Source organism: Saccopteryx leptura, chromosome 3 (genome assembly GCF_036850995.1).
Source record: "Saccopteryx leptura isolate mSacLep1 chromosome 3, mSacLep1_pri_phased_curated, whole genome shotgun sequence".
Taxonomy (NCBI): Eukaryota; Metazoa; Chordata; class Mammalia; order Chiroptera; family Emballonuridae; genus Saccopteryx; species Saccopteryx leptura.
Genome location: NC_089505.1, coordinates 76,933,941 through 76,960,334, shown reverse-complemented (window position 1 = coordinate 76,960,334; position 26,394 = coordinate 76,933,941). Strand labels below are relative to the sequence as shown.

General features: G+C 42.8%; 4 protein-coding genes across 8 annotated transcripts in view; 2 read left to right on the top strand and 2 right to left on the bottom strand.

Moving 5' to 3' along the window:
* Positions 1–26,394, top strand: part of LOC136399324 (zinc finger protein 420-like) — a 288,584-nt gene that overhangs the window by 176,702 nt on the left and 85,488 nt on the right. The gene's annotated exons all lie outside the window — the stretch shown is intronic.
* The window catches only part of LOC136399325 (zinc finger protein 420-like), a 135,084-nt gene continuing 119,355 nt past the window's right edge, over positions 10,666–26,394 (bottom strand). Inside the window, exon 7 of the transcript XR_010750138.1 lies at positions 10,666–10,695. The gene's annotated coding sequence lies outside the window, so the exon portion shown is untranslated. The remainder of the gene's footprint in view (positions 10,696–26,394) is intronic.
* The window catches only part of LOC136399327 (zinc finger protein 420-like), a 375,158-nt gene continuing 359,453 nt past the window's right edge, over positions 10,690–26,394 (bottom strand). For 3 of the 5 annotated variants that reach the window (XM_066374378.1, XM_066374374.1, XM_066374377.1), the window contains exons 2-5: positions 23,749–23,964; positions 23,117–23,243; positions 15,947–16,020; positions 10,690–13,447 (exon numbers count right to left, since the gene is read on the bottom strand). In XM_066374378.1, the coding sequence (XP_066230475.1) occupies positions 10,991–13,447; positions 15,947–16,020; positions 23,117–23,243; positions 23,749–23,763 (2,673 nt within the window). In that variant the 5' untranslated portion in view covers positions 23,764–23,964 and the 3' untranslated portion in view covers positions 10,690–10,990. Of the gene's footprint in view, positions 13,448–15,946; positions 16,021–23,116; positions 23,244–23,748; positions 23,965–24,182; positions 24,315–25,961; positions 26,161–26,394 lie in introns of all 5 variants that reach the window. The other 2 variants (XM_066374375.1, XM_066374376.1) reach the window with 2 other exon arrangements.
* LOC136399377 (large ribosomal subunit protein eL39-like) lies at positions 17,185–17,830 on the top strand. The gene is made up of 2 exons (XM_066374463.1): positions 17,185–17,398; positions 17,782–17,830. The coding sequence occupies exons 1-2, from the start codon at positions 17,292–17,294 to the stop codon at positions 17,828–17,830; spliced, it is 156 nt and encodes a 51-aa protein (XP_066230560.1). The 5' UTR covers positions 17,185–17,291.

Sequence of the window (26,394 nt, the reverse complement as noted above, 5' to 3'; positions counted from 1 at the left end):
CACTTCTATACCTACAGGTGTGGGTCTGTTTCCATTAGTGTCAGCATGTCTCTATAGGGCTCTAGAATCAAAACCAAATAAAAGTGCAGAGAGACTTCTCTTTTCTCCCACCAGAGCTGGACATCCTCTGCTTTTTCCATATCCTCAAACATAGTAACAACAGGCACTAATTATCACAAATGTTTAAGATACAAGGACTCTTCTTGAAATCTCCACCTGCAGCCTTATCAGGTGGTGGCACAGTCAGACTGGGATGCAAAGGACCAGGTTTGAGACCCCGAGGTCGCCAGCTTGAGCCTGGGCTCATCTGGCTTGAGCAGAAAGCTCACCAGCTTGGACCCAAGGTCGCTGGCTCAAGCAAGGGGTTACTCGGTCTGCTGAAGGCCTGTGGTTAAGGCACATATGAGAAAGCAATCAATGAAAAACTAAGGTGTCGCAACAAAAAACTGATGATTAATTTTTCTCATCTCTCTCCATTCCTGTCTGTCCCTGTCCCTCTCTCTCTTTCTCTCTGTCCCTGTAAAAACAAAACAAAACAAAACAAAACACTTTCATCTTTAGGATTTTAAGAAATAAGCTCTCTATATTATTGGTGTGTTAATGGATAAACTGAGAGAGTAGCAAAGTCTTGGCAAGGTCTGTGCCTTCTCTATGCTAAGAGGATTCTGGTCCCAGTCAGACATGAAGCTTGTCTTTGTGACCAATGCTCTGACACTACAAGTTCTGCATAACCCTGGAACCAGAGGAGACTTTGGGTCTGTCCCTGCTTGTTCATGTGTTTTTTTATCCCCATTAATTGTGTTAAAGTATTGTTCCTTTACACTCCAGTATTTTCACATTACACACCCAGCAGTGTCAGGATCCCACACTGCACTCTCGGTCAGCAGAGTTCTCACTGGTCCCTCCTAGGCCATCTGCCTGAGGTTCACATTCCAGGAAACCAGGGTCACTCTTAACCTTCATCTGCGCCATGATGCCCAGAACAGCACTGGACAATCGAAGTCGATTATTTATGGCCCAGGAAGGAGCTGAAGCTGAGAATGAAACCTGCATCCCTGCCTTCTAGGTGCAGCAAGTCGCTGGGCTGTGGTCACCATAAAGTAGAGGCTGGGAGCACCATCTGTATGGCCCAATGGGAGAAGCACATGTCCCATGAGCCTGTCAAGGAAAGAGACTTGCCCCATCCCATCATAAATACTGGATTCCATGTCTTGGGTGGGTCAGCTCCCCACCTTCTTCAACAGATAAAAAGTGCCTGATGTGAACACTGAGCAAAATGGGAGAAACATGTTCTCTCCTGAGTCCACCACAAGATTTCACTAAACTGAAGAGAGCGTAGACGGGGGTCTCCAAACTTTTTACACAGGGGGCCAGTTCACTGTCCCTCAGACCATTGGAGGGCTACCAAATACAGTGGTCCTCTCACTGACCACCAATGAAAGAGGTGCCCCTTCCAGAAGTGCAGTGGGGGCTGGATAAATGGCCTCAGGGGGCCGCATTGTGGCCCCCGGGCCGTAGTTTGGGGACGCCTGGTAGCATATACTCTAAAGGGAGAAGGGAGCTCTGTGTTATAGGGTATCATTTCACATGCCACAGGTGTGGACTGTTGGCAGTATGGTAACACTAAAGACAATGATCAACTGATTTTGCGGCAGAATCACTTATCTTTATGTGATTTCCAAATTTTCAGAAGTCAACGTAAAACATAGTGGTACATCATATAAAAGCATGTGCCTGACTGGGACCCACCAGGCATGTTTATCAGGGGCATTGCTCCATTGAAACTGGAGCCATTCTAGTGCCTGAAGTGGAAGCTATGGAGCCATTCTCAATGTCCAATCCAACTTTGCTCCAATGGAGCCTTGGCTGCAAGATGGGGAAAGAGAGAGAGAGGGGGGAGAAGGGAAAGGGTGAAAAAGCATATGGGCGCTTCTGTGTGCCCTGGCCAGGAATCAAACCCAGGACTTCCACATGTCAGGCAGATGCTCTACCGCTGAGCCAACCAGCAGGGTAGATAGAGTAGCATTTTTACTGGAGTTCCCATCACACCTGCTCTGACCTGCCCAACAAACTCCACAATAAGTTTCTGGGTATCTACAAACTGTTTTTCATGTTGACTCCATTAATAGTCACCTAAACCACATGGGTCAGGCAACTATGAGCACGGTTATCTCAAACCAATTGTATGTACAGTTCATGACTGGATCCCTCACTAAAGCACAATTGTCTGCACAGTAGGTTTCATAGAAAATAACATTTTTACTCATTTAATTATAATTTTTAGATTATATTTATTTTTAGAGACAGAAAGTGAGGAGAGGAGCAGGAAGCATCAACTCCCACATGTGCCTCATCCAGGAAAGCCCAGGGTTCTGAATCAGTGACTTGAGCATTCCCAGGTTGATATCTTAACCACTCTTCCACCGCATGTCAGGAACATTTTCTCTTCTTAAGACAACTTTTTAAAAATATTTATCTTCGTGGGGAGGGGGAGAGAAGAGGGGAAGAGCAGGAATCATCAACTCACACATGTGCCGTGACTTGGAAAGCTGGGTGTTTCCAACTGGCAACCTCAGCTTCTCAGATGGATGCTTTATCCACTGCACCACCACAGGTCAGGGTGAGACTTTCTCTTTCCCTTCAGTCCGTCTTCTAATCTGAAGGTCTCTTGTGGAAAACATGTATGGGCCTTGTTCTCATATCCATTCAACCTGTGACTTTTGATTAAAGCATTTAATTTATTCCTATTTTAGGTGATAATTGGTAGGCATACAGTTTTTGACACTTTGTTTATTTTACATTTGATAGGCAGAAATAGAGAAAGAACCATTGAGCTGCTCCTGTATCTTCCCTGATCAGGGGTCATACACACCATCTTGCATCTTGATGGGGTTCTTCACTGACTGAGCTAACTGGCTATGAAACCATTTTAGAATTCACTTATACATTCATAAAACAGAATTTTTAACTTTGACTAACATTGACAGCTAGATCTCCTAGGCAGATAATAAACAAGGAGTGGTTTTAAATGACACATTGGATAATATAAACTTGAGGTTCATCAAAGTATTTCATCCCAGAAAAGAACTATATACATGCTAGCCAGACCAGGGGAAGTGCAGTGGATTAAGCTTTGACCTGGAATGCTGAGGACCTTGGTTAGAAACCATTAGTTCCACAGTCTGAGTACAGGCTCAATAGCTTGAGCACAAGGTCAGTGGCTTGAGCATGGAACCATAAACATGACACGCTGGTCGTTCACTTGAACCCAAAGGTCACTGGCTCAGCTGGAGGATCCAGTAGAGGCACATATAAGAAAAGAATCAATAAACAAAGGGCCACAATTACTAGTTGCTGTCTCTAATATCCCTTACTGTCTATTCTCATCTGTCCCTCTGGCTTAAAAAACATTACATGAATTCTAGACAAAATGAAGACAGAATGCCCTATAAACATAGAGATAGTCTGAGTCTGTCTCCAAATAGCCATAAGAAAAATAATTAATATAAGGATAATGTGCATCAGTACACCTCCTTGACATCTCTCATTGGACTCCTGGGAAATGGAAATAATCCCATTAAGCTGAGGCCCTGTAGTTTTCCCTGTAATAAACCAAAAGCCTTAAAGACACTGTAATAAATGCAAGACACAAAACATCAGTAGATGCATATAAATATAAATGCTACACAGTGATATTATGGCTATGACAGGAAGCACAGGAGAGCAGCATCCAATGTCTAGTTTCTGTGATGATGGTGATTATCAGGGAAGGTGTGTGCACAGGAAATAATAAAAATACATCTCATACAGATGCAGGTCAGGACACTGGAAGAGCCAACAAATTTTGGTGCCTCCAATTTAAACTTCCCACCTGGAATTCCTACTAATGATGATGAATCTATTGAAATACACTCAAGGAACAACAGGTGTCAATGGACATACCTCTGGCCATGCAGTGAACATAGAAAACTTTGCATTCAAACACTAAGGATAATGTTTTACCAGACTGGTGCTGGCAAAGTGGATAGTGCACAAACGTGGGACACCGAGATCCCCAATTTGAAACCTCATGGTCGCTGGCTGAAGCGCAGGATCAGAAACATAATCCCACAGTTACTCGCTCAAAGAAAGAAGTCACTGGATTGGCTTCAGCCCCTCAGGCCAAGGCACATGTGACAAGCAATCAATAAACAACTCAAGTGATACAACCAGAAGTTCATATTTCACATCTCACTTCTTTCATGAGAAAAGGAAAATGTTTCAACCCCAAAGCTGCCACGATCACCACATTCCTCTGGAAAGCATGGACAATGCCTGGCTACATTCATGTCTGAGAATCAAACCTATTAACCTTGTCCTTGTTCCACATAAGTGATGCAGAAGGAAGTAACGTAACACTGAAATATATAGGACTTGGAATTGAGACCAGGAGGATGATTTCAGGTTTAAAATACATAAATGCCATTCCATTATTTAACAAAAATCCATATTCACATTAAAACATGAGTTGGGGATTACATACTTTGGGAAATATATAATGTAAAATATTCATGTAATTCTGATATGTGTCATTTTTTTAGAAAGATATTAAATTACAAATAAAAAATCACAGGTCTTTGGCCCTGGCCGGTTGGCTCAGCGGTAGAGCGTCGGCCTGGCGTGCGGAGGACCCAGGTTCGATTCCCGGCCAGGGCACACAGGAGAAGCGCATATTTGCTTCTCCACCCCTCCGCCGCGCCTTCCTCTCCCGCAGCCAAGGCTCCATTGGAGCAAAGATGGCCCGGGCGCTGGGGATGGCTCTGTGGCCTCTGCCCCAGGCGCTGGGGTGGCTCTGGTCGCAACATGGCGACGCCCAGGATGGGCGGAGCGTCGCCCCCTGGTGGGCAGAGCTTCGCCCCTGGTGGGCGTGCCGGGTGGATCCCGGTCAGGCGCATGCGGGAGTCTGTCTGACTGTCTCTCCCTGTTTCCAGCTTCAGAAAAATGCAAAAAAAAAAAAAAAAAAATCACAGGTCTTTGGTGGCTGAAGAAGGAATGTAGTGAGATGCTGTTACAATAAAACTTCAAAGGAAAAGGCTGAGATTTCTGTAGCTGAGGATAAAAATAAAAAATCAGAAGGGCACAGAATATGGGTAACAAATTTTTTTTTTTTTTTTTTTTTTTTTTACAGAGAGAGACAGTCAGGAACATTAATCTGTTACTGCATGTGTCCTGACCCATCACCAAACCTGCAAATTTTGGCTTTTGGAACGATGCTCTAATCAATCATGCGCTCCAGGAAGGGATAACACAAACTTGATTTTCCTGAGTTGAGCCAGTGGTGCAGCATGGGAACACATATCCTAGCTCCACATGAAGCGTTCACCTCATCTCAGCATCCTGGACCTTAGTCATCTCCTACCTGCTAGTACACCGTCACTGCTACAGGGATTAGTCATCTCCTACCTGCTAGTACACCATCACTGCTACAAAACATCTGTCAGAGTGACAGTACTGTCCTGTGTATGTTCACTTCATCTAATGTCAGAACACAGTGAGAAGACATTACCTAGTATTTGGATGAAAACATGAGAAAAAACAAAGAATTGACTTGGATAACATCCCTTACAAATAATGAAAATAATTTTTTAATTTAGTGAGAGGACAGAAGGCAGAAACAGACTCCTGCATACACCCAGGCCGGGATCCGCCACACAAGCACACTAGGGGGCAGTGCTCTACCCATCTGGGCCTTGCTCCATTGCAACAGAAGCCAATTTTTTTCTGCCTGAGGCAAAAGCCATTGAGCCATCTTCAGGACCCAGGTCAACATACTCTAATTGAGCGATGGCTGCAGGATTAGAGGAAAAAGAAGAGAGTGAAGTGAGAGTGGGAGGGGTGAAGAAGTAAATGCAGGCTTCTCCTGTGTTCTCTGACCAGGAATCGAACTTAGGACATCCATACACTGGGGCAAAGCTCTACCTCTTAACCAAGAAGGCAAGGCCAATAATAATTTTAAAACATTGATATAATGCGGTTATTCTCCAATGGAAAAATGGAATGTACACTGCTCCTAGAGAAATGGGGCATGAGAAATACTCTCAATCTCTCCCCTTGAAATTTCAACAAGTTCTACAACTATATGCAGAGAAAAAACCCCAGATGAACTTGCAATATACACACAGGAGATAGACAAAGACATGATTGCCCACAAAGGAGGGTCAAAGGTAGAATCTACTCACAGAATAAAAAGGCCACAGGACTGAGTTTTTCTCTATTCTCACAGATGTGAGGGAGGGAGGCACTGTTAGCACAGGCTTTGTCTAGGAATCCAGAGAAGAGGGGAGTCTGAGGGAAGGAGCTAAGGATGACAACCAAGACTAGGAGCGGGGCTGTTTCCTGGCGTATGCCACACCATGTTATTGCAGGCACTGTCCACCCACAAAACCTGTGGCATGCTCCGAAGAACTGCGTGCAAATAGCTTCTGAAGATCGGCCCATGTGGAACTGAGGCACGCTTGATATGCAGGCGCACACTGCAGTGTTTAGCTTGTGTGGCACAAGACGTGCTTGATTTGCATTCTGTGCCCCAACTGCTCCCAAACCTGGGACACCAGATAGCAGCAAGCAGCCCCTGCCCAGCCCAGGGCTTTGTTTTGAGTGGTATCTCAAGAGGAACCAGGCTGTTATCCCAACCTCCTGTTCCCACATTTCTTCCTTTGCTCTGCGAACAGTGACAGTCATGGATCCCTATCAGCTGCGTCTCCATGCTGCTCTTTCCTGTCAGGAGCAGAGGTGCCTGAGTGCTTGGTCCCCTGCTGTATAGGGATGGGGGGTGGCACCAGAGAAGCCCTAGTCAGCCATTCCTAGAGCCATAAAATTGCAGAGCCCTAACAAACCCCTCCTACCAATTCGACCGACCGTGGTCCTACCTACATAATTACAACAGTGACGCCTCAGCAAAATTCTGACCAAGAATTTCGCAGAGGCAAATCGTATAGTACAGCGCCTCTTACTGGAAAAGGGAATGTTACCTCTCAAAACTGAATTTTTTTCTCTACCTTATCTCATTCTTCTTTCACATTTTCTCATGTGAACATTATAAGTAACATATATTTTTTATTCATTTTTGCAAGGGTTTCATTTCTGACACTATTTTATTTTCTTTCCCCCTCCCCACATCCCTGCCCTTTCCTCCCTCTACTGGGTATATACCCACAAAACTCACAAACATGCATACATAGCCCTGGTCAGTTAGCTCAGTAGTAGAACATTGGCCGGGCATGTAAAACTCCCAGGTTCAATTCCCAGACAGGGTAAACAGGAGACAAGCCCATCTGCTTCTCCACCCTTCCCCCTCTCCTGCCTCTCTTTCCCCTTCCACAGCCAAGTCTCCATTAGAGCAAAGTTGGCCCTGTGCACTGAGAATGGCTCCTTGGTCTCCACCTCAGGTGCTAGAATGGCTCCAGTTGCATCAAAGCAACAACCAAGTTGGGCAGAGCATTGCTCCCTAGTGGGTATGTGGGGGGCATCCCAGTTGGGCACATGCACGAGTCTGTCTCTCTGCCTCCCCCTTCTCACTTCAGAAAAATAGAAAACAAAAAAACATGGGTACATAAAGATACATGTACCCCCTTGTTCATCACCATTGTTCATGGTGGCCTGGACATGGAAAGAACTAAAATGCTCTTCAATAAAGGACTTGCGATGAAGATTTAGTACATATATACAATGGAATACTACTCAACCATAAGAAATGTTGACATCGTACCATTTATAACATCATGTATGGACTTTAATAACATTGTACTGAGCGAAATAATTAGAAAAAGCTAAGAACTGTATGGTTCCATACATAGGAGGGACACAAAATTGAGACTCATGGACATAGATAAGAGTGCAGTGTTATCAGGCGGAGGGGGAGGGAGGGAGGGAGGAGAGGGAGGAGAGGAAGGAATGTCGGGGAACGGTATAGAGAGAAACAAATATAGGGTGACGGAGGATGATTTGACTTTGGGTGATGGGTATACAGCACAATCAACTGTCCAAATGATGTGCAGATATTTTCTCTAAATCTTTGTACTCTGCTTGACCAATGTCACCCTATTAACTTTGTCTTTAAAAAAAGAATGGAATGTACCAAAGAAAATGAAATTTCATATGATGTCTGTGAAATATCTTGCACTTCCCAGTTGATTTCTCTATGCCACTATATTCAAAAACATTATTTTTAAAATCTGAGGTCCTATAAGCAACATTCCGTGACTCACAAAATAAGAAACATTATAGTAGGTTTTGTATTAAACTAAAAGAGATGCCTGTATAATGAGTTTCTATAACCAAAACTCATCACCATAGATAGGAAATGCACTAATTGTACAGAAATGCGATGTACAGGAAGTCGTTCATGTTAGAAATTTCTGACATTTCTACTTGGCTAGTAACTGATCAGTTTTGTTGAATTACCTATGTTGAAGCATTACTTCCATATCCTTCTGAAGACGTGTGCACACATTACTTTACTCTCAATCCCCTTTCTCCTACATTACATCTTCAGGTTACAAATGCACGTTATCCATTTTACTGTATCAAACCATGTCAATTTTACGTGTAGTAGTACATATATAGGCTCAAAAGTTAAAAAAAAAAAAAAAAAAAAAAAGCTTTGTCTGACCAGGCAATAGCACAGTGGAGCATCGGACCAAGACATGGAGGACCCAAGCTCAAAACCACAAAGTAACCAACTTCAGCACTGGCTCAGCTGCTATGAGCAAGGCTCACCACCTTGAGCCCAAGGTCATTGGCTTGAGCAAGGGGTCACTCGGTCTGTTGTATTCCCCCCCCCCCGTCAAAGCACATATGGAAAGCAATCAATGAACTAAGTTGTCACAACGAAGAACTGATGCTTTGTATCTCTTCCTGTCTGTCTCTGTCCCTGTCTTTGTCACAAAAAGACAAAACAAAAAAACTTCCTAATTGTACATGAGTGAATTTTCTTCACTTAGTAAAATTTGTAAAGCAGAGCACTGCAATACTGGAGGGTGAGCAGTTACACAAGAGACCACAGGGACATAAAAGCAGACACGTGGATAAGTCACAAGACCTGGAGGAACAACACAGCCTGCCTGAGTCTATCCATGGAGGCCTTCGCAGAAAGCCAGAAGAGAGAAGCAGAAGTGAGAACACATGCCTTTTTTTTTTTTTAAAGAGAAAATTAGAGAGGGACAGATAGGGACAAACTGAAAGAAATAGAAAAGCATCAATTCTTCACTGTAGCACTTTGGTGTTCATTGATTGCTTCTTCATATATACCTTGACCACAGGGCTACAGAAAAACTACTGACTCCTTGCTCAAGCCAGTGATCTTGGGCTTCAAGCCAGTAACCATGGGTCATGTCTGTTGTCTCATACTCAAGCCAGTTACCCTGTGCTCAACTGGTGAGCCCCCACTCAAGCTGGCAACCTCAAGTCCTTGAACCCAGAGTCCTCCACAAGCCAGTTTGATACACTATCTACCACCACCTGGTTAGCCTGAGCATATGCTTTTAACAGGATACATTTAGAGAATCCTCAGTATTCATGAGATAACTTTGGATTGTTAAAAATAAACCAAAACAGTGAGGTTTTGGTAAGTTATGCAGAAAACTTATCTAAGGTAATACATGGTGAAAGCCCCAAAGTGTGAGAAATTCTGTTGCTCAGTGTTGTCGAGTAAGGTTCACACACTGTGTAAAGCTTCCCATATTCTTTGTCGGTTCCTCTTCTATCCACTATTGTCAGATATTGAGTAACATATGTATAAGGGCAAAGACTTTCTAATATAAACTGCATTTTAAGGCTTAATTCTCTGATCCTCAATGAGGCTTGAACAAAGTTTAAAAGTTTTGTTAAATTACTGACATTTTTACTGTTCATGCCCATCCTTAATTCTGCAATGTTCACCAAGTTTTCAGTGCAGATGAAAGGTTTTGCAACATACTTTAGAATTACAAGGTGAGCCTGACCAGGCGGTGGCACAGTGGATAGAGCATCAGACTGGGATGCAGAGCACCCAGGTTCAAGACCCCGAGGTCACCAGCTTGAACGCGGGCTCATCTGGTTTGAGCAAAGCTCACCAGCTTGGACCCAAGGTCGCTGGCTTGAGCAAGGGGTTACTTGTTCTGCTGTAGCCCCATGGTCAAGGCACATATGAGAAAGCAATCAATGAACTAAGGTGGCACAAGGAAAAACTAATGATTGATGCTTCTCATTTCTCTCCATTCCTGTATGTCCCTATCTATGCCTCTCTCTGACTCTCTGTCTCTGTAAAAAAAAATTTTTAAAAAGAAATAGGACTACAAGGTGACTCTCCGGTATGTATTCTATTGCTCAGAAAGACCAGAGTAGTTATTTCAGGTTTTGTCACAACATCCATATTTATAAGGCTTGAGAATAAATTTTTGAATGTTGACTAAGATTCCCCTGCCAACCAAAAACCTTAATTACACTTTTAAAAAATGTAAGATTTCTGTCCAGTATAAAATCTCTGATTTTAAGTAAGGCTTCAGGATCGGTCAAAGTCTGTGGTATATTCACTACAGTGTCAGCACTGCTCTCCAATATGAAGTCACTGATGTTCATTAAAAACTGAGAAATGGCCAAAGGCTCTGCCATATACTTTCATTTCAAGGGCTTCTCACCAGTATGAAGTCCCTGATGTTCAGAAGGTTGGAGAAAAACCTAGTCTTTTCCACATTGGATACATTTAAAAGATTCCTCACCAGTACAAACACTATGCTGAGTGACATTTGATGTCTTCAAAAGGCCACATTCTCTATATTTCTTTAAAAAAAAAAAAGATTTTATTCATTTTAGAGAAGGGGGAAGAGAGAAAAGGGGGAGGAGCAGGAAGCATCAACTCCCATATGTGCCTTGACTGGGCAAGCCCAGGGTTTCGAACCGGCGACCTCAGCATTTCAGGTCGACGCTTTATCCACTGGCGCCACCACAAGTCAGGCCCACATTCTCTATATTTCTATGATTTCTTTCCCATGTGAATTCTCTGATGTATAATTAAATGTGACTTCCAAAAAAAGCCTTTACCACATTCTAAACATTTATAAGACCACTCTCCAGTATGAATTTTCTGATGGGTACTAAGACCTGATGAAGTTCTAACAGCTTTGCCACAATGTCTGCATCTGTACGGTTTCTCTCCCGTGTGAATTCTCTGATGGTCGGTAAGATTTGAAGATTGGCTAAAGCCTTTGCCACATTCACTACATCTGTATGGTTTCTCTCCTGAATGAGTTATTTGATGTCTAATAAGAGTTGAGGAATTTTTAAAGGCTTTGCCACATTCTCCACATTTGTATGGTTTCTCTCCTGTTTGAGTTCTTTGGTGTCTCCTAAGAGTTGAGGAATTTTTAAAGGCTTTGCCACAGTCTCTACATTTGTATGGTTTCTCCTCTGTGTGAGTTTTTTCATGCTGAGCCAGAGCATAGGATTGGTAAAAGGCTTTGCCACATTGCCTACAACTGTATGGTTTCTCTCCTGTGTGAATTCTTTGATGTCTTCTAAGATGTGAGTTTACGGTAAAGTTTTTGCCACATTCTAAACATTTATGAGGCCTCTCTCCAGTATGAGTTTTCTGATGTTTTGTAAGACTTGATGAATTTCTATAGGCTTTGTCACACTCTCTGCATTTGTATGGTGTCTCACCTGTGTGAGTTCTCTGATGTACAGTAAGCTGTGATTTCAGGAGAAAGGTTTTGCCACATTCTAAACATTTATGACACCTCTCCCCAGTATGAATTTGATAATGTTTAGCAAGATCTGAGGAATGGCTGAAAGCTTTTCCACATTCTTTACATGTGTATTGTTTCTCTCCTGTGTGAATTCCTTCACATACAGTAACGTTTAAGTTCAGGATAAAATTTCTGTCACATTCTAAAGCTTTATGAGACTGCTCTCCGGAATGAATTTTCTGATGCTTAGTAAGAGACGAGGAATAGCTGAAAACTTTGCCACATTCGCTACATTTATATGGTTTCTCTCCTGAGTGAGTTCTTAGATGTACAATAAGAGTTGAGGAATTGTTAAAGGCTTTGCCACATTCTCCACATTTGTATGGTTTCTCCCCTGTGTGTGCTCTTTGATGTACAATAAGAGCTGAGGAATTGTTAAAGGCTTTGCCACATTCTCCACATTTGTATGGTTTCTCTCCTGTGTGTGTTCTTTGATGTTTACCGAGAGTTGAGGAATCCTTAAAGACTTTGTCGCATTCACTGCACTTGTACGGTTTTTCTCCCGAGTGAATTCTTCGATGAACGGTAAGTTGTAATTTTCGCGTAAAGTTTTTGCCACATTCTAAACATTCATGGGACTGCTCTCCAGTATGAATTTTCTGATGATTAGTACAAGCTGACGAACTTCTAAACGCTTCACCACATTCTCTACATTTGTATGGTTTCTCTCCTGTGTGAATTCTTTGATGCAAAGTAAAGCTTGAGGGGTCATGAAAGGCTTTGCCACATTGTCCGCATTTGTATGGTTTCTCTCCTGTGTGAGTTCTTTGATGTCTAAGAAGAGTTGAGGAATCCTTAAAGGCTTTGCCACATTCACTACATTTGTATGGTTTCTCTCCTGTGTGAGTTCTTTGATGTATAGCAAGAGCTGAGGGAACGTTAAAGGCTTTCCCACATTGGCTGCAATTGTACAGTTTCTCTCCCATGTGAATTATTTGATGTATGGTAAGATGTTCTTTCTGAATAAAGGTTTTGCCACATTCTAAACATTTATGAGACCTCTCTCCAGTGTGAGCTCTCTGATGTTTAGTACGAGCTGATGAACTTCTGAAGTCTTTGCCACATTCTCTACATCTATATGGTTTCTCTCCCGTGTGAATTCTTTGATGTACAGTAAGAGTTGAGGAACAGCTAAAGGCTTTGCCACATTCTCTACATTTATATGGTTTTTCTCCCGTGTGAATTCTTTGATGTACAGTAAGAGTTGAGGAAAGGGTAAAGGCTTTGCTACATTCTCTACATTTATAAGGTCTCTTTTCAGTGTTAATATTTGTCTCATGTAAACTATGGTATGAATGCCAATTAAGTATTTTACCAAATTCTTCATATTTAGAAATTTTTTCTTTAGTATGTACTTTCATAAGTCTATTTATACTGGATATTTCACTGAAAGCTCTCTTACATAAATTATAAGTGTAGGAGTCTTCTTCAGTATGAATATTCTCATCTTCAGTAGGATTTGAAGATTCCTTAAAAGATTTGATACATTTACTTTGTTCATTTTTTATGTCCACAACATGAATAATCTGATGACTATTACAACATAATATGTGGTCAAACAGTTTTCTGTGTTCATAATGGTTCTTTGGAAATGAAGTTTTCTCATTTTGATGACAAATTGATTCTTGTTTAACGTTTTTCCAATATCCATTGCACTGATAACTTCTGTCTCCATTATGTGTACTCTGGTAATTGTGAAAGAAAGATATGCTTTTAGTGAAAGGTATAATTTTATTTAACATATATACTTATTCCCAAATAACTACTCTGTGATACATATAGTATTAAACAATGTTGGCTGTATAAAATTTTAAAGAATATTATGTCTTAGTGGAAGAATAAGGATTCCTTTTTAAAGGCATTCATAAATTGATCATATAATAATTTTATATGTGCATGATAAATCTCTAAATGCTAAAAATCATTGATTCAAAGTTAATTCTCAACATACATTGAAAACAAATCAAATGATTATTTACTCCAGATTATAGAAGTTCCTAGACTTTCCAGATTTCCTTTTCAAGAACATGTAAGAGAAAATTTTTTGATGTTTTTTATTTATTTATTTGAGTGAGAGGATGGGAGACAGAAAGACCGAATCCCATATGTGCCCCAACAAGAATCCACCTGGCAAACCCAGTAGGGGGTTATGCTTTCCCCATTGAGGCACTTGCTCTGTTACTCAGCAACACAGCCTTTTTTTTTCTTCCTATTTTTCTTAAGTGAGAAGGAGGGAGGCAGAGAGACAGACTACCACATGTGCCCGAAAGGTATCCATCTGGCAAGCCCACTAGGAAATGATGTTCTGCCCATCTGGGGTCATTCCTCCATTTTAACTGAAGCTATTTTAGCACCTGAAGCAAAGCCATGGAGCCATCCTCAGTGCTGAGGCTAACTTGCTCCAGTGGAGCTTTGGCTACGAGAGGGCAAGAAAGAGATAGAAGGAAAAGGAGTGGATTTGAAAAGCAGATGGCCACTTTTCTTGTGTGCCCTGACAGGAAATTAAGCCTGGGACATCCATACATAAGGCCAGAGATCTTCCACTGAGCCAACTGGCCAGGGCTGCAACCACAGCCATTTTTTGAGCACCTGAGAAAGAGACCATGGAACCATCCTCAGGCTTCAAGACAAAGTCTCCAACTATTTCAGCCATGGCTGTGGGAAGGAAAATGAGAGAGAAAGAGAGAAAGAAGGAAAAGAGGTAGAGAAGCAGATGGTTGGCTCACCTCTGTGGCCTGGCCAGGAATCAAACATGGCACATCCACACATGGGACCAATGATCTATCACTGAGGAAACCAGCCAGGACAGAGCTTTATGTTTAGAAACTAACTGATATGCACCACAACTGAATTAAAGAGGAGTTTTCTAAACATGCAATATTTTTTACCTATTTAGAATACAAAGAGTCACAAATAATTGTCTTGCACTAACCATATAACTCAGTTGGTTAGAGCACCATCCCAAAGCCCAGAGGTTGCTGGTTCAAATCCCAGTCAGGGTACATGCATGGAGCAGTTTGATTTTCATGTCTTTCTCCACCTTTTCTCTTTGTCTCTTTGGCTAAAATCAATGCAGTAAGTGGGTTTTTTTTCCTTTTTGAGAGATGCAGGGAGTAACAAGAATATTGAGCTACTCGTATATGAGCCTTGACCAAGGAATCAAACTGGCAAAATCTGTGCTGCGGGACAACACTTCAACAAACCAATCAACCTACATAGCAGGCCTTAATTTATTTTCTTATTGTAAGAGAGACAGAGAGAGGCAGAGAGAAAGAAAGGAAGGAGAAGGGAAGCATTCACTTGTTGTTCAACCCTGTCATGCAGTCTCTAAACTGTGTGTGCCCTTATCAGTGATGAAATCCACAACCTGGTTTTCAGGGTGATGCTCTTAACCAACTGAGCTAACAGGTCAGATTGCAATAACCATTTAAAAAATTAGTAATAATAATTGTCCTACTGAAGCTAGAACCCTTTGTTGGTTTTACTATCAACCCCAGTATGCACAATTTGCAGGCACAATCCCTGTTCGGGCACAAATAGAAAAAGATCAGTGTTTCTGTTATTGTCTTTCTCTTGCTCTCTTGTTGTGGACCATAAACGGCAAAAAGCCTTTGTAGATTTGAGGCTTATCAAAAGGCTAAGTTCTCCCCCCTCCATCTTTATGTTGGCTATGATGCTGAGTATTTGCACTCACTTCACTTGCTTGCTTAAGTTGCTGGAAGCAATTTCCATGCCCTTCCTTACTTTTTGTTTGTTCAGATGTTGGTTGATTTCACTTAAGCATGGTGGGGGGATTACTGTTTATACCTTGGGAAAGTTCCTGTTTTAGCCTCAGATGTATAACTTTGTATTAAGTACTTCCTTGATTTGCATATGGCTATCTAATAAAGCAAACTGGGGCTATGGGTCACTCAGATATTGCCATCATCATTTGAAGAGTCCTCCCAGTCCCATCTTTTTTCTTAATGAATTGGTTTCCTTAATTATGCACCGTTATTAGGAGCTGCGCTGGTCCGCGGCAGTCCCTCCCCATTCTTTTCTCTCTTAATTAATATATAACAACAAAAATAATTGCCCCAAATTAGCCCTTCCCATATTTATATTCTTTCTATTCACCACTTTTCCTAAAATTTCAAGGCTTTCAGTAAGTGTACAGTATCAAAACAACATTTTCCATATCTTACCAGTATTGTTTTTGAGAAGAAATCTTCTAGTCCTGGCTTTTGTAACAAGGTCTTGTTGTCTTCAGATGGCACAGCTGAAAGATACAAAATAAATGAATCTACTGGAAGTTATTGACAAAATTACATTTTGAGAACTCCAAAGGAAGGTCAAAGCAAGACCAAGAAAGGAAAAATTGATGAAAAGTCACATCAGAGAGGAACAAAAACTTGCTTCCATTACTGACAATTATCTGCTGAAACACCCAGGCACACAATGGCGATATGAACTGGCTGCTTCGCAGCTTCCTGAAAGGCTATTTCTGTTCCGCATGACACAGGGCACCAAGAGAACGGCAGTACAGGGTGAATGCACTGTAGGCTATTTTTTAAAAAGTGAGTAATTGTTCAAACACACAGAGACTGCAGTAATGAAAACAGATATAACACACAAAATAAACATGAGCAGTAGTGGTGCATAGATAAGACTGTCAACCTGGGTTGCTGAAGTCCCAGGTCTAATCCCCAAGGTCTCAGTGTGAGCTCATTTGACTGGAGTGCAGGCTCTCAAGTTGAAGAGCAAGGTCACTAGACCACACCAGGGGTGGTGCAGTGGCTAGAGCGTTGACCTGGGACACTGAGGACCCAGGTTTAAAACACCAACATTGGCCTGACCAGGCAGTGGTGAAGTGGATAGAGTGTCAGACTAGGATGCAGAAGACCCAGGTTCAGAACCCCAAGGTAGCTGGCTTGACCACGGGCTCATATGGTTTGAGCAAGGCTCACCAGTTTGAGAAAGGAAGGGGTCACTTGATTTGCTGTAAACCCCCCCCCCCCCACATCAAGGTACATGAGAGAAAGCAATCAATGAACAACTACTGGGCCAGAACAAAGAATTGATTCTTCTCATCTCTCTCCCTTCCTGTCTGTCTGTACCTATCTGTCTCTCCCTCTGTCTCTGTCACACACACACACAAAAAAAATACCAACATTGGTGGCTAAATTGGGGGCACACCAGTTTGACAAATACAGGGTTCATAGGCTTAAGAGTGGGGTTATAGAGATGATCCCATGGTTGTTGTCTTAAACCTCAAGGTTGCTGACTTGAGCACGGAGTTCCTGGATATGTTGGAGCCCTCTTGTCAAGGCACATATAAAAATCATTCTAGGAACAACTAAACTGACTCATATATAAGTTAAGATATAAGTTACGTCTTGTCATCTCTTTAACCCTTGCTGTCTGTCACTGTTGGTAAAAAAAATAAAAATAAAACAAGGTAGAGTGTCATCTTAAAAAAAATAAACATCAAGAATGTGAATAGCGTTCCCTCTCCGCCATCGTGGTGCGTACGATTGTTTCTTCCTCGCCATGACTTCTCACAAGACTTTCAGCATCGAGAGGTTCCTAGCCAAAAAACAAAATCAGAACCGGCCCATTCCCCAATGGATTCGGATAAAAACTGGTAATAAAATCAGGTACAACTCGCCCTGGCTGGTTGGCTCAGTGGTAGAGCATCGGCCTGGTGTGCAGGAGTCCCAGGTTCGATTCCCGGCCAGGGCACACAGGAGAAGCGCCCATCTGCTTCTCCACCCCTCCCCCTCTCCTTCCTCTCTGACTCTCTCTTCCCCTCCCGCAGCCAAGGCTCCAGTGGAGCAAGGTTGGCCTGGGCACTGAGGATGGCTCCATTCTGCCTCAGGCGCTAGAATGGCTCTGGTTGCAGCAGAGCAACGGCCCAGATGGGCAGAGCATCGCTCCCTGGTGGGCGTGCCGGGTGGATCCCAGTCGGGCGCATGCAGGTGTCTGTCTGACTGCCTCCCCGTTTCCAACTTCAGAAAAATACAAAAAAAAAAAAAATCAGGTACAACTCTAAGAGGAGACATTGGAGGAGAACCAAAGTTGGTCTATAAGGAACCACACATGAGATGGCTCACGTTGATGCTGTATTCATGTTGCCTGCATCTCATAAATCACTGGAAAGAGCACTGCTGTTGGGAAAGTTGGGTGTTTTAACTGGGAAATTGTTGGGAAAATGAGTTTTGTCTATGATAAATTCTTTTGCTATAGGATCTGGTTCAGTAATAAATGTGAGACCTTTTAAACTGCTAAGAAAAAAGAATGTGAATAAAAATGTGAAATAAATGGGTGATAAAAAAAATGAAATCTTAACATTTGCAGAAGTATGGACACACATAGAAAATATTGTGCTAAGGGAAATAAGTCAGGCAGAGAATCACACATACCATATGATGTCAATTATATGTGGAATCTAAAGAACAATATAAATGAAGAAACAACCAGAAACAGACCAGCAGGTACAGTGAACAAAGTGATGGCTACAAGAAGGCAGGGGAGGTTGAAAGACTGGGTCAAAAGATGAAGGAGCTTGACCTGTAGCAGCACAGTGGATAAAACATTGACTTGAAACACTGAAGTCACCAGTTTGAAACCCTGGGCTTCCTGGTCAGGATACATATGGAAATTGATGCATCCTGCACCTGTTCCCCCCTTTTCTCTCTCTCTCTCCCTCTCTAAACTGAATAATTAAAAAAAAGATGAAACAGTCTAAGTGGGTGGTGATGCAGTGGATAGTGTAGGACTGGAACGCAGAGGATCCAGGCTCAAAGTCCCAAGGTTGCGGTATTCAGCGCAAAATCATAGACATAACCCCATTGTTGCTGGCTTGAGCAAGGGGTCACTCACTCTGCTGTAACCCCCTGGTCAAGACACATGACAAAGCAATCAATGAACAATGAAGGTGCCATAAAAACTAACTGAGCCTGAGCAGGCGGTGGCGCAGTGAATGGAGCGTTGTACTGGGACACGGAGGACCTAGGCTCAAGACGCTAAGGTCACCAGCTTGAGCGTGGGCTCATCTGGTTTGAGCAAGGCTCACCAGGTTGAACCCAAGGTCGCTGGGGTCACTCGGTCTGCTGTAACCCCTGGACCCTCCCTCCCCCATCAAAGCACATATGAGAAAGCAGTCAATGTGCAGTTAGGGTGCCACAACAAAGAATTGATGCTTCTCATCTCTCTCTTCCTGTCTGTCTGTCCCTATCTGCTCCTCTGTCTGTCACACACACACAAAAAAACCCAAAAATGAATTGATGCTTATCTCTCTCCCTTACTGTCTGTCTATCCCTCTGTCTCACACACTCACACACACACACACACACACACACACACACACAAAAGCAATTGAGGAAAACACATTGAAAAGAAGTAGGCTATAATCCACTTCACACACACACACATACAGCCTTCATTTCTAAATAAAAAAACAAAAGTTAAAGCTGGGTTGCCAGTGCACTAAGGAAGGGGAAAGCCTAGGTCAGTCTCCTTTGAAAACTGGTGGGTTGATATAAACCCCTGACTAGGCCAGACCTGGACAGAACTCCAGCCAGACCACCGTAACCCAAGTGAGATAAGTGAGAGGCTAAACCCCTACCTGGGTCAATGGGTGGGCACTAGGAAGGCCTAACCGAAAACTCATGTTTAGTACATTCCAAAAGGAAAATTTATTTAATACGCCTGATGCAAGTATGCCAGAACAGACCAAAGCCATGTCGGTGACAGGGAGGGTTCAAATCAGGTTTTTATACTTTAGTCAGGGGTCTTGCAAACTACCACTGACGTCATGACTCTATAGAAACAAGGTAGTAGTTTTTCAAATGTGGATTACAGTGCTGCCAAAGCTTCTCCAAATTGTTTATCTCCCAACTCAACTCTCTAAAGGAGTTCTGGGCGAGTTCAAAAGGTCCCAGGGTGACAAGGCTGGCCAAGGCTTCAAGCAAGCCACTCCCCCTCCTCCTACAGGTTTACACTGTCCCTGGAATGTAGGCTGGCTGACCTATCAGAAAATAGCGCTTCTGGACCCCTGGCTAGGCTTTTATAAACAATTATTGTGCTATAAACTCCCCTAATTGTCAGGTCCCTTTTAAAAGTAAGCTTTCCTGACATTGCTGCAAAGATAAACTTTTTCCTACACATCAAAATGAAGGCCAAGAGCTACTAAGTGACAGAACAGCAAGACAATTAACAACAACCTCACAGTGGGGGATGAGAATTTTAATTTTAAAGAAATATTCTGGATATCAAGGTGCCCTGAACAGGACCCTTACAAAAACCATTCAAAAGTTGTAAAATATGGAGAGAACCTTTAAGCATTCCAGATTAAATACAAACTATGATAAAAGAACATGCTGAGAAAACAAATTAAAACACTTATTGCTTTTCCCTGAAGTACACTTAAGGAACAAAGCCACTTCTTAAATATGAAGCGACCAATAATGCTGTATCCCTCTTCTTACTACAAAAGAAAAATCCTGCATACTGTATCAGCACTTGTCAATCCAAAGCCACAAATATGACCAAGATCTCATCAAAAAGGGAAAACAGGAAATGACAGTGTAAGGCCTCTGGCCTCCAGCATCTTGTTCACGCAAGTTTCCACTGTATTCCGCAGACTGTGAAGCATCAGTGGAGCTAAAAGTTGGTGGGCCATTCCGTTTACTAAAGGCTCGTTCCAGCAGATGAGCAAACACACAAGGACCCTCTCTTCCCTCTCATTCAGTTGCTCCCAAAGCCCTGACACATTCTCCGGTTTCTCCTGGAATCAAAGGCCCCCACCACATACCTCAGCACTCTCTCTCTAGCCCTCTGGATTCTTCCTCAGCAGCCTGCACTCCATTGCATACTTTCTTCCCTCCCTTAAACAGGGTGGGGCAACAACACCCTTCTTCAGTAAGCATTAGCCTTACAACAGCCCCTCCCAAGCAGGAAGGTAATCCACAATGTGCAATCTACCGCTCTAAGGGCAAACACCCACAGAGATACCCACCGCCATTGCGACACTTAGGCAAAATATAAGTGAGCAAACCAAACACCTATTTTAAACTTATTTACATAACACAGTCCTGGACAGCTCTCAACAGCACAAGAGAACTGAAGAATGACAGTGATGACAAAAGCAAATAACAATAGACACTTTCCTACTACCCGTTGGGCAATAACCTATGACAGTAAATTATGGAAGATCTCTGAGATACATAAAAGACAAGAAATTACTGTGGACAATTAAAAAATACAGACTGGAATATTTTTTTCCTTCTTTTCCAAGTTAGAGGAGGAGAGATAGACAAACCCATGCATGCACCCCAATGAGATCCACGTGAAAACCGCATCTGGAGCTGTTTTATTCATCTGGGATGATGGTCACAACTGAGTTATTTTTAGCGCTTGAGGTAGAGACACCACAGAACTACCCTCAGAGCCCAGAGATAATACACTAGAACCAATAGAGCCATGGCTTCAGGAAAGAGAGGGAGAGAGAGAGAGAGGAATAGAAAAAAGGGGGGAGGGGAAGGGTGGAGAAGCAGATAGTCATTTCCCCGTATTCCCTGAGTGGAATCTAACCCAGGACATCCACATGCTGAGCCGACACTTTTCCACTGAGCCAAAGAGCCAGGGCCCAGACCTGAGAGTTGTAAAGATAAATCATACTAAGCAAAAGAAAATTTTGAATTAAAGCAGAGAATTAGATCTTAACACTTTCAGGAGATGCTTTGTGTTGTAACAAACTCAGAGTGTACACTCTGTAGGGTCTTGTGGGAAACCTCCATAGGATTAGAAATGATATATCTACCTGACAGGAGGTGGTGCAGTGGATAGAGCATTGGATTGGGACACGGAGGACCCAGGTTCAAAACCCCAAGGTCACTGGCTTGAACATGGGTTCACCAGCTTGAGCACAGAATTGCTGGCTTGAGCATGGGGTCATAGACACGACACATGGTTGCTGGCTTGAGCCCAAAGGTCACTGGCTTGAGCATGGCGTTACTCGCTTGGGTGTATCCTCCCATGAAGGCACATAAAGCAATCAATGAACAATAAGGTGCCGCAACGAAGAAATGATGCTTCTCATCTCTCTCTTCCTGTCTGTCTGTCCCTATCTATGTCTCTGTCTCTGTCAAAAAAAAAAGAAAATATACATCTGAAAATGTGACATCTGTCCTGATGATTCCTAAAATTTCTGCACCCAACTTGAGGATCTCAACCACTTTTGTCAAAAACTCCAAATTAGAAAAAAGAGCTTATCATGTAATTCCTCAGGTACGTGCACATGTATTTCGTGGTCCCCAAAGCTATGGAAGAGGAGTGATCATGGCAGCTCAGTCCAAGGGGAAGACTTGGCCCCCACTGCTGATGTGATGATGGAGGTCACTGGAACAAAAGCAGAGTCCTGCAAGGATGCAGGAGCACGGCACGTGTTGGAGACCAGCTGTCCCTCTCTGACAGCAACCAGAATAAACCTGGGCTTCTCGGAGCCCTTTCCACTGCAGCAGCTTCCCAACCACACTGTAAGGTCTGGCCTCCACCGGGACCTTTAGGGTCTCTTGCTGGCCTCATCTGCTTCCTCATCCCACCTACCTGGGTGGAAGGATACTGTCATTTTCCTTCCCAGCTCCAGTTTCTAATTCATTTTATGCCCAGGTGAGACGACATGGTACAATATTACAATGTTGTGGAAAATAACACCCCCCCCCCCTTTTTTTTAGCTGATTACATTGAAGAGGGTGATATTGGTCACTACAGTACAGAGATTTTGGGCAAACATCTCCCACATCATTCTGAACAGTCACATTACGTATGTATACCCATCACCCAAACTCAAATCAACCCTCCATCCACTTATATATCAAATATTTGTCCTACTTTATGTCCCTTACCCCCTCCCCCCCCCCTAACCTTTCTATCAATCTTTCTCATTACCCCACTTCCACCTCCCCGTAGTAACCACTGCACTCCTATTTCTGTCCATGAGTCTTAATTTTGTATCCCACCTCTGTATAAAATCATAAAGTTGTTAGCTTTTTCCGATTTACTTATTTTACTCAGTATAATGTTATTAAGGTCCATCCATGTTGTCGTAAATGATAAATAACTTTCCAAAATACTGTTTTCTGATAGCATCTTAATCATTATAGAAAACAGGCAAGTTTTCATACACTGTTCTAATTAATGTGCATCATGAAGCATTTGTTTCTACACCAACAAATCCACATATTTGTTTCCTAAGGACAGGACTCTATAAAATCTACTCTGCTAAGCAGAAGCTCCCACATTATGTCCCCCCCCAATGAAGGTAACAAAACACTGCTGGTAGAGAATAAACTCAGGAAGGAAGTCATCCTCACCCAGGGAGACCAGGTTCCTGTAGTTCTCCAACATCACATCCGTGTACAGTTTCTGCTGAGCTGGGTCCAGGCATTCCCACTCCTCCTGAGAGAAATCCACAGCCACATCCCTGAAGGTCACTGCTTCCTAAAATAAAAGACACATTAATGAGAGTCCACAGCCTGAGTTTATAATGTCATGCAACATGAAAACACGGTTGGAAGTGGTTCTGTCCTAGGAGAAAATGATCAAGTAAGATCATTTTCACCCAGCAACATATATTTTTGGCTAAATGTATCTGAAAAACAGGGTCACACAAACTGGTTTGAGAGAGATGAGAAGCATCAATTCATGTTGTGGCACTTTTAGTTGTTCATTAACTACATTCTGATACGAGCCTTGACCAGGTGGCCATAGCTGAGCCAGTGACCCGTTGAGTTGATGTTGCCCACTTATCCCCCTTTCTCGGCCTCCAGCTTTCTCTCTCTCCTCTATCGAAAATCAATAAATAAAATTTAAAAAAAATAAGGAATTGGGAACTACCTCACTAAGCAGGAACATAAGAAATAGAGAATTACAGGTTGCAGGTCCAAAATCCACTGAAGTTAGGAGGAAAGGCAAACACAGCCTCTGCCCAGGACACATCGCTTACCTGAGAAGCAGCCATTCTGTCCTGGTCCGGCTCCTTCTTGTTTTTTCAGGTGACAATATGTTGAGGAGTCAAGTCTGCACTTCAAGAATGTGCCACCACAGGTGTCCACACAGCCCCTTTATCCACTTCCACCTCAGTCACAGACAGAAGGATCTGGAAATGCTGAAAAGGCCACACTCTCCTGTCCTTCCTCACTGGAGTCAGCCAACAGTGCTCCTACAGGGAGACCACACTGTATTATTTTCCTGTCTTCACCTGTCTGTCCTCCCTCAGACATCCACACATTCCCACAGCAATGAGAACGGGCGCTGCTCTCCTGAATGCCCAAACCCAACACAGCACCGTCACCTCCCCTGATCATCCCTGCTCCCCACTCTCACTAATGCATCCTGGGCGCTCTCCTCTCTGGAGCATGTCTGTTCCCACCCACTTACCTTTCCCTGTCTCTCTCCTAAGCTCTGAGGGCTCCTCTTCTGCCTTTGAAACTTCTTCCTTGAGCCCCCTTCTGCTTCTGTGACTTATTTTTATTGTTGAGACAGAGAGCAAAACCGATATGTACCGACAGGCTGTAAGGAAGGAACATGAGAAGCATCAATTCTTCATTGCAGCTCCTTGGTTGTTCTTTGGTTGCTTTCTCATATGTGCCTTGATGGGGAAGGGGGGGACTACAGCAGAGCGAGTAACCTCTTGCTCAAGCCAGTGACCTTGGGTTTCAAACCTGGGTCATCTTCATCCTAGTCCCATGTTTTATCCACTGTGACACCACCTGGTCAGGATACTTCTGTGAATTCTAAATAAAATTTATCATATAAAAACAAAAACAGAACTGTCGGGAGCCGATCCACTAATGCTGGCTAACTAGGTCACAGCAGAAGAAGATCCAAAACTGCTGGTTGACAAAGTCACAGCAAAAGAAGATAGAGTCACCGCAGTAAAGACCAACAGCTGCGGGTTGACAAAGTCACCGCAAGGAAAGGCACGATACTTCCCCCTTTAATCTTTTGAATTAATCTGGCCTTATATCCCCCCTTTTTCTGGGTGTGTGCTATTATTTGTGGCACAGGGATAATAGTACCGTGCTTTCCTGTAGATTTGTAGTAATTTCTTTGGAAATGAGACAGAAGGTGTAAGTTCCACAGAAAAGCCTGTAAGCCCCTTGAACTGGGCTCATAAACATAAGAGGCTGGCTATGATATCCCTCATAAAGGGTTAAGTTTGTAGGAGAATTTCTTATTAATCATGTTAGAAAGAATATAGTTAGAACTAAACTAGTGTGTGAATATAGTAAATAAATAAAGTTTGACTAGACAATAGAATCTTAGGTAAGGTGTTATGGAATGGCCCGTTGCGTGGCCTGGGATGGGAACGCAGTCAGCAAGAAAAGAATGTTTTGCTAAGAGATTGTTTTTATGACTGAAGGCAGTTGCTGGGCTTTCTCAGTGAGACACTCTCATGAGATTTATGTACTTTCCCAAAAATTCTTTCTTCTGATAATGAGAGGTATGGGGGGGGGGGGCATCCATAGAAGCAATAGCAATTAATGCCTTCTGATATTATGTTGCTACTAAGCTATCTTGCAGGTGCACTCTATATATCTTTAAGCAAAAGTTACTCTTGATGTTATGACAATTTCTTAATAAGCAAGCCTTTTGTTATCTTGTGAGGAAAGTTAGGACACTGCATAAACTCAAGGCCATTTGCCTGAGCAAGCGGTGGTCATTTGCTAGTCCTTAATGATTTTGTCTGTTAATCTCTCTCTGCCCCTTGACTCACAACAGTAAAGTTGAGTTATTAGTTAGTACTAATCCTTTAAAAGCTTTTACAATGCTTCCAGGATCCTTCCTGCTAATCCCTGGGCTCACCCTGCAATCACCTGGAACAGCTCATGAAAACAATGCTACCTGACCTATGGTGGTGCAGTGGATAAAGTGGTGATCTAGAACACTCAGGTTGCTAGTTCAAAACCCTGGGCTTGCCTGATCAAGGCACATATGGGAATTGATGCTCTGCTCCTCCCTCCTTTGTCTCTCTCTCTCTCTCCCTCCTCACTTCTCTTTAAATTGAAAAAATAAAGAACTAAAGAAAATAACAATGCTGCTCCACCCAGAGCAGCTAAGTTTTAGGGGGATGGTGCAGACAACCTTTCTTAAAAATCAAGCCATCTAATAGGACCCCAGAGTGGAATGGTGTAGCTTTAATAAGCAGACAGATACCTTGGGGATGAGGGCTCCACTCTAAGCTGTGGCTCTGCAGGTCTGCAGTGCGGCCCAGGATACGGCATCTTTATCTAGGTCACTGTGGTGCCTGCGTTGCTCCCTCAGAGCTGTTTTCAGCAGCATTAGCTGACAGGTATCAGACACGGCACACCTCACACTTCTGGATACCGTGAGGGCCGTTTCACCTTTTCAGTCACTAATTCAATTCAACAAATGACATGAAAAAAAGAAAATGCTTCTGAACATTTGATGAACCCAAGACAAAAGGATGTGACTGCTAAGATGAGACATCCTTACCAAGTGCACAATGAAATAGCCTAATATACTTTACTAAATACCAATGGCTGTTCCTACATATGACGGACACTAAAAGAAATGCAGGACTCAGAATTTAAACTTAACACAATGTATTTAAAAGGAAAAGTATATG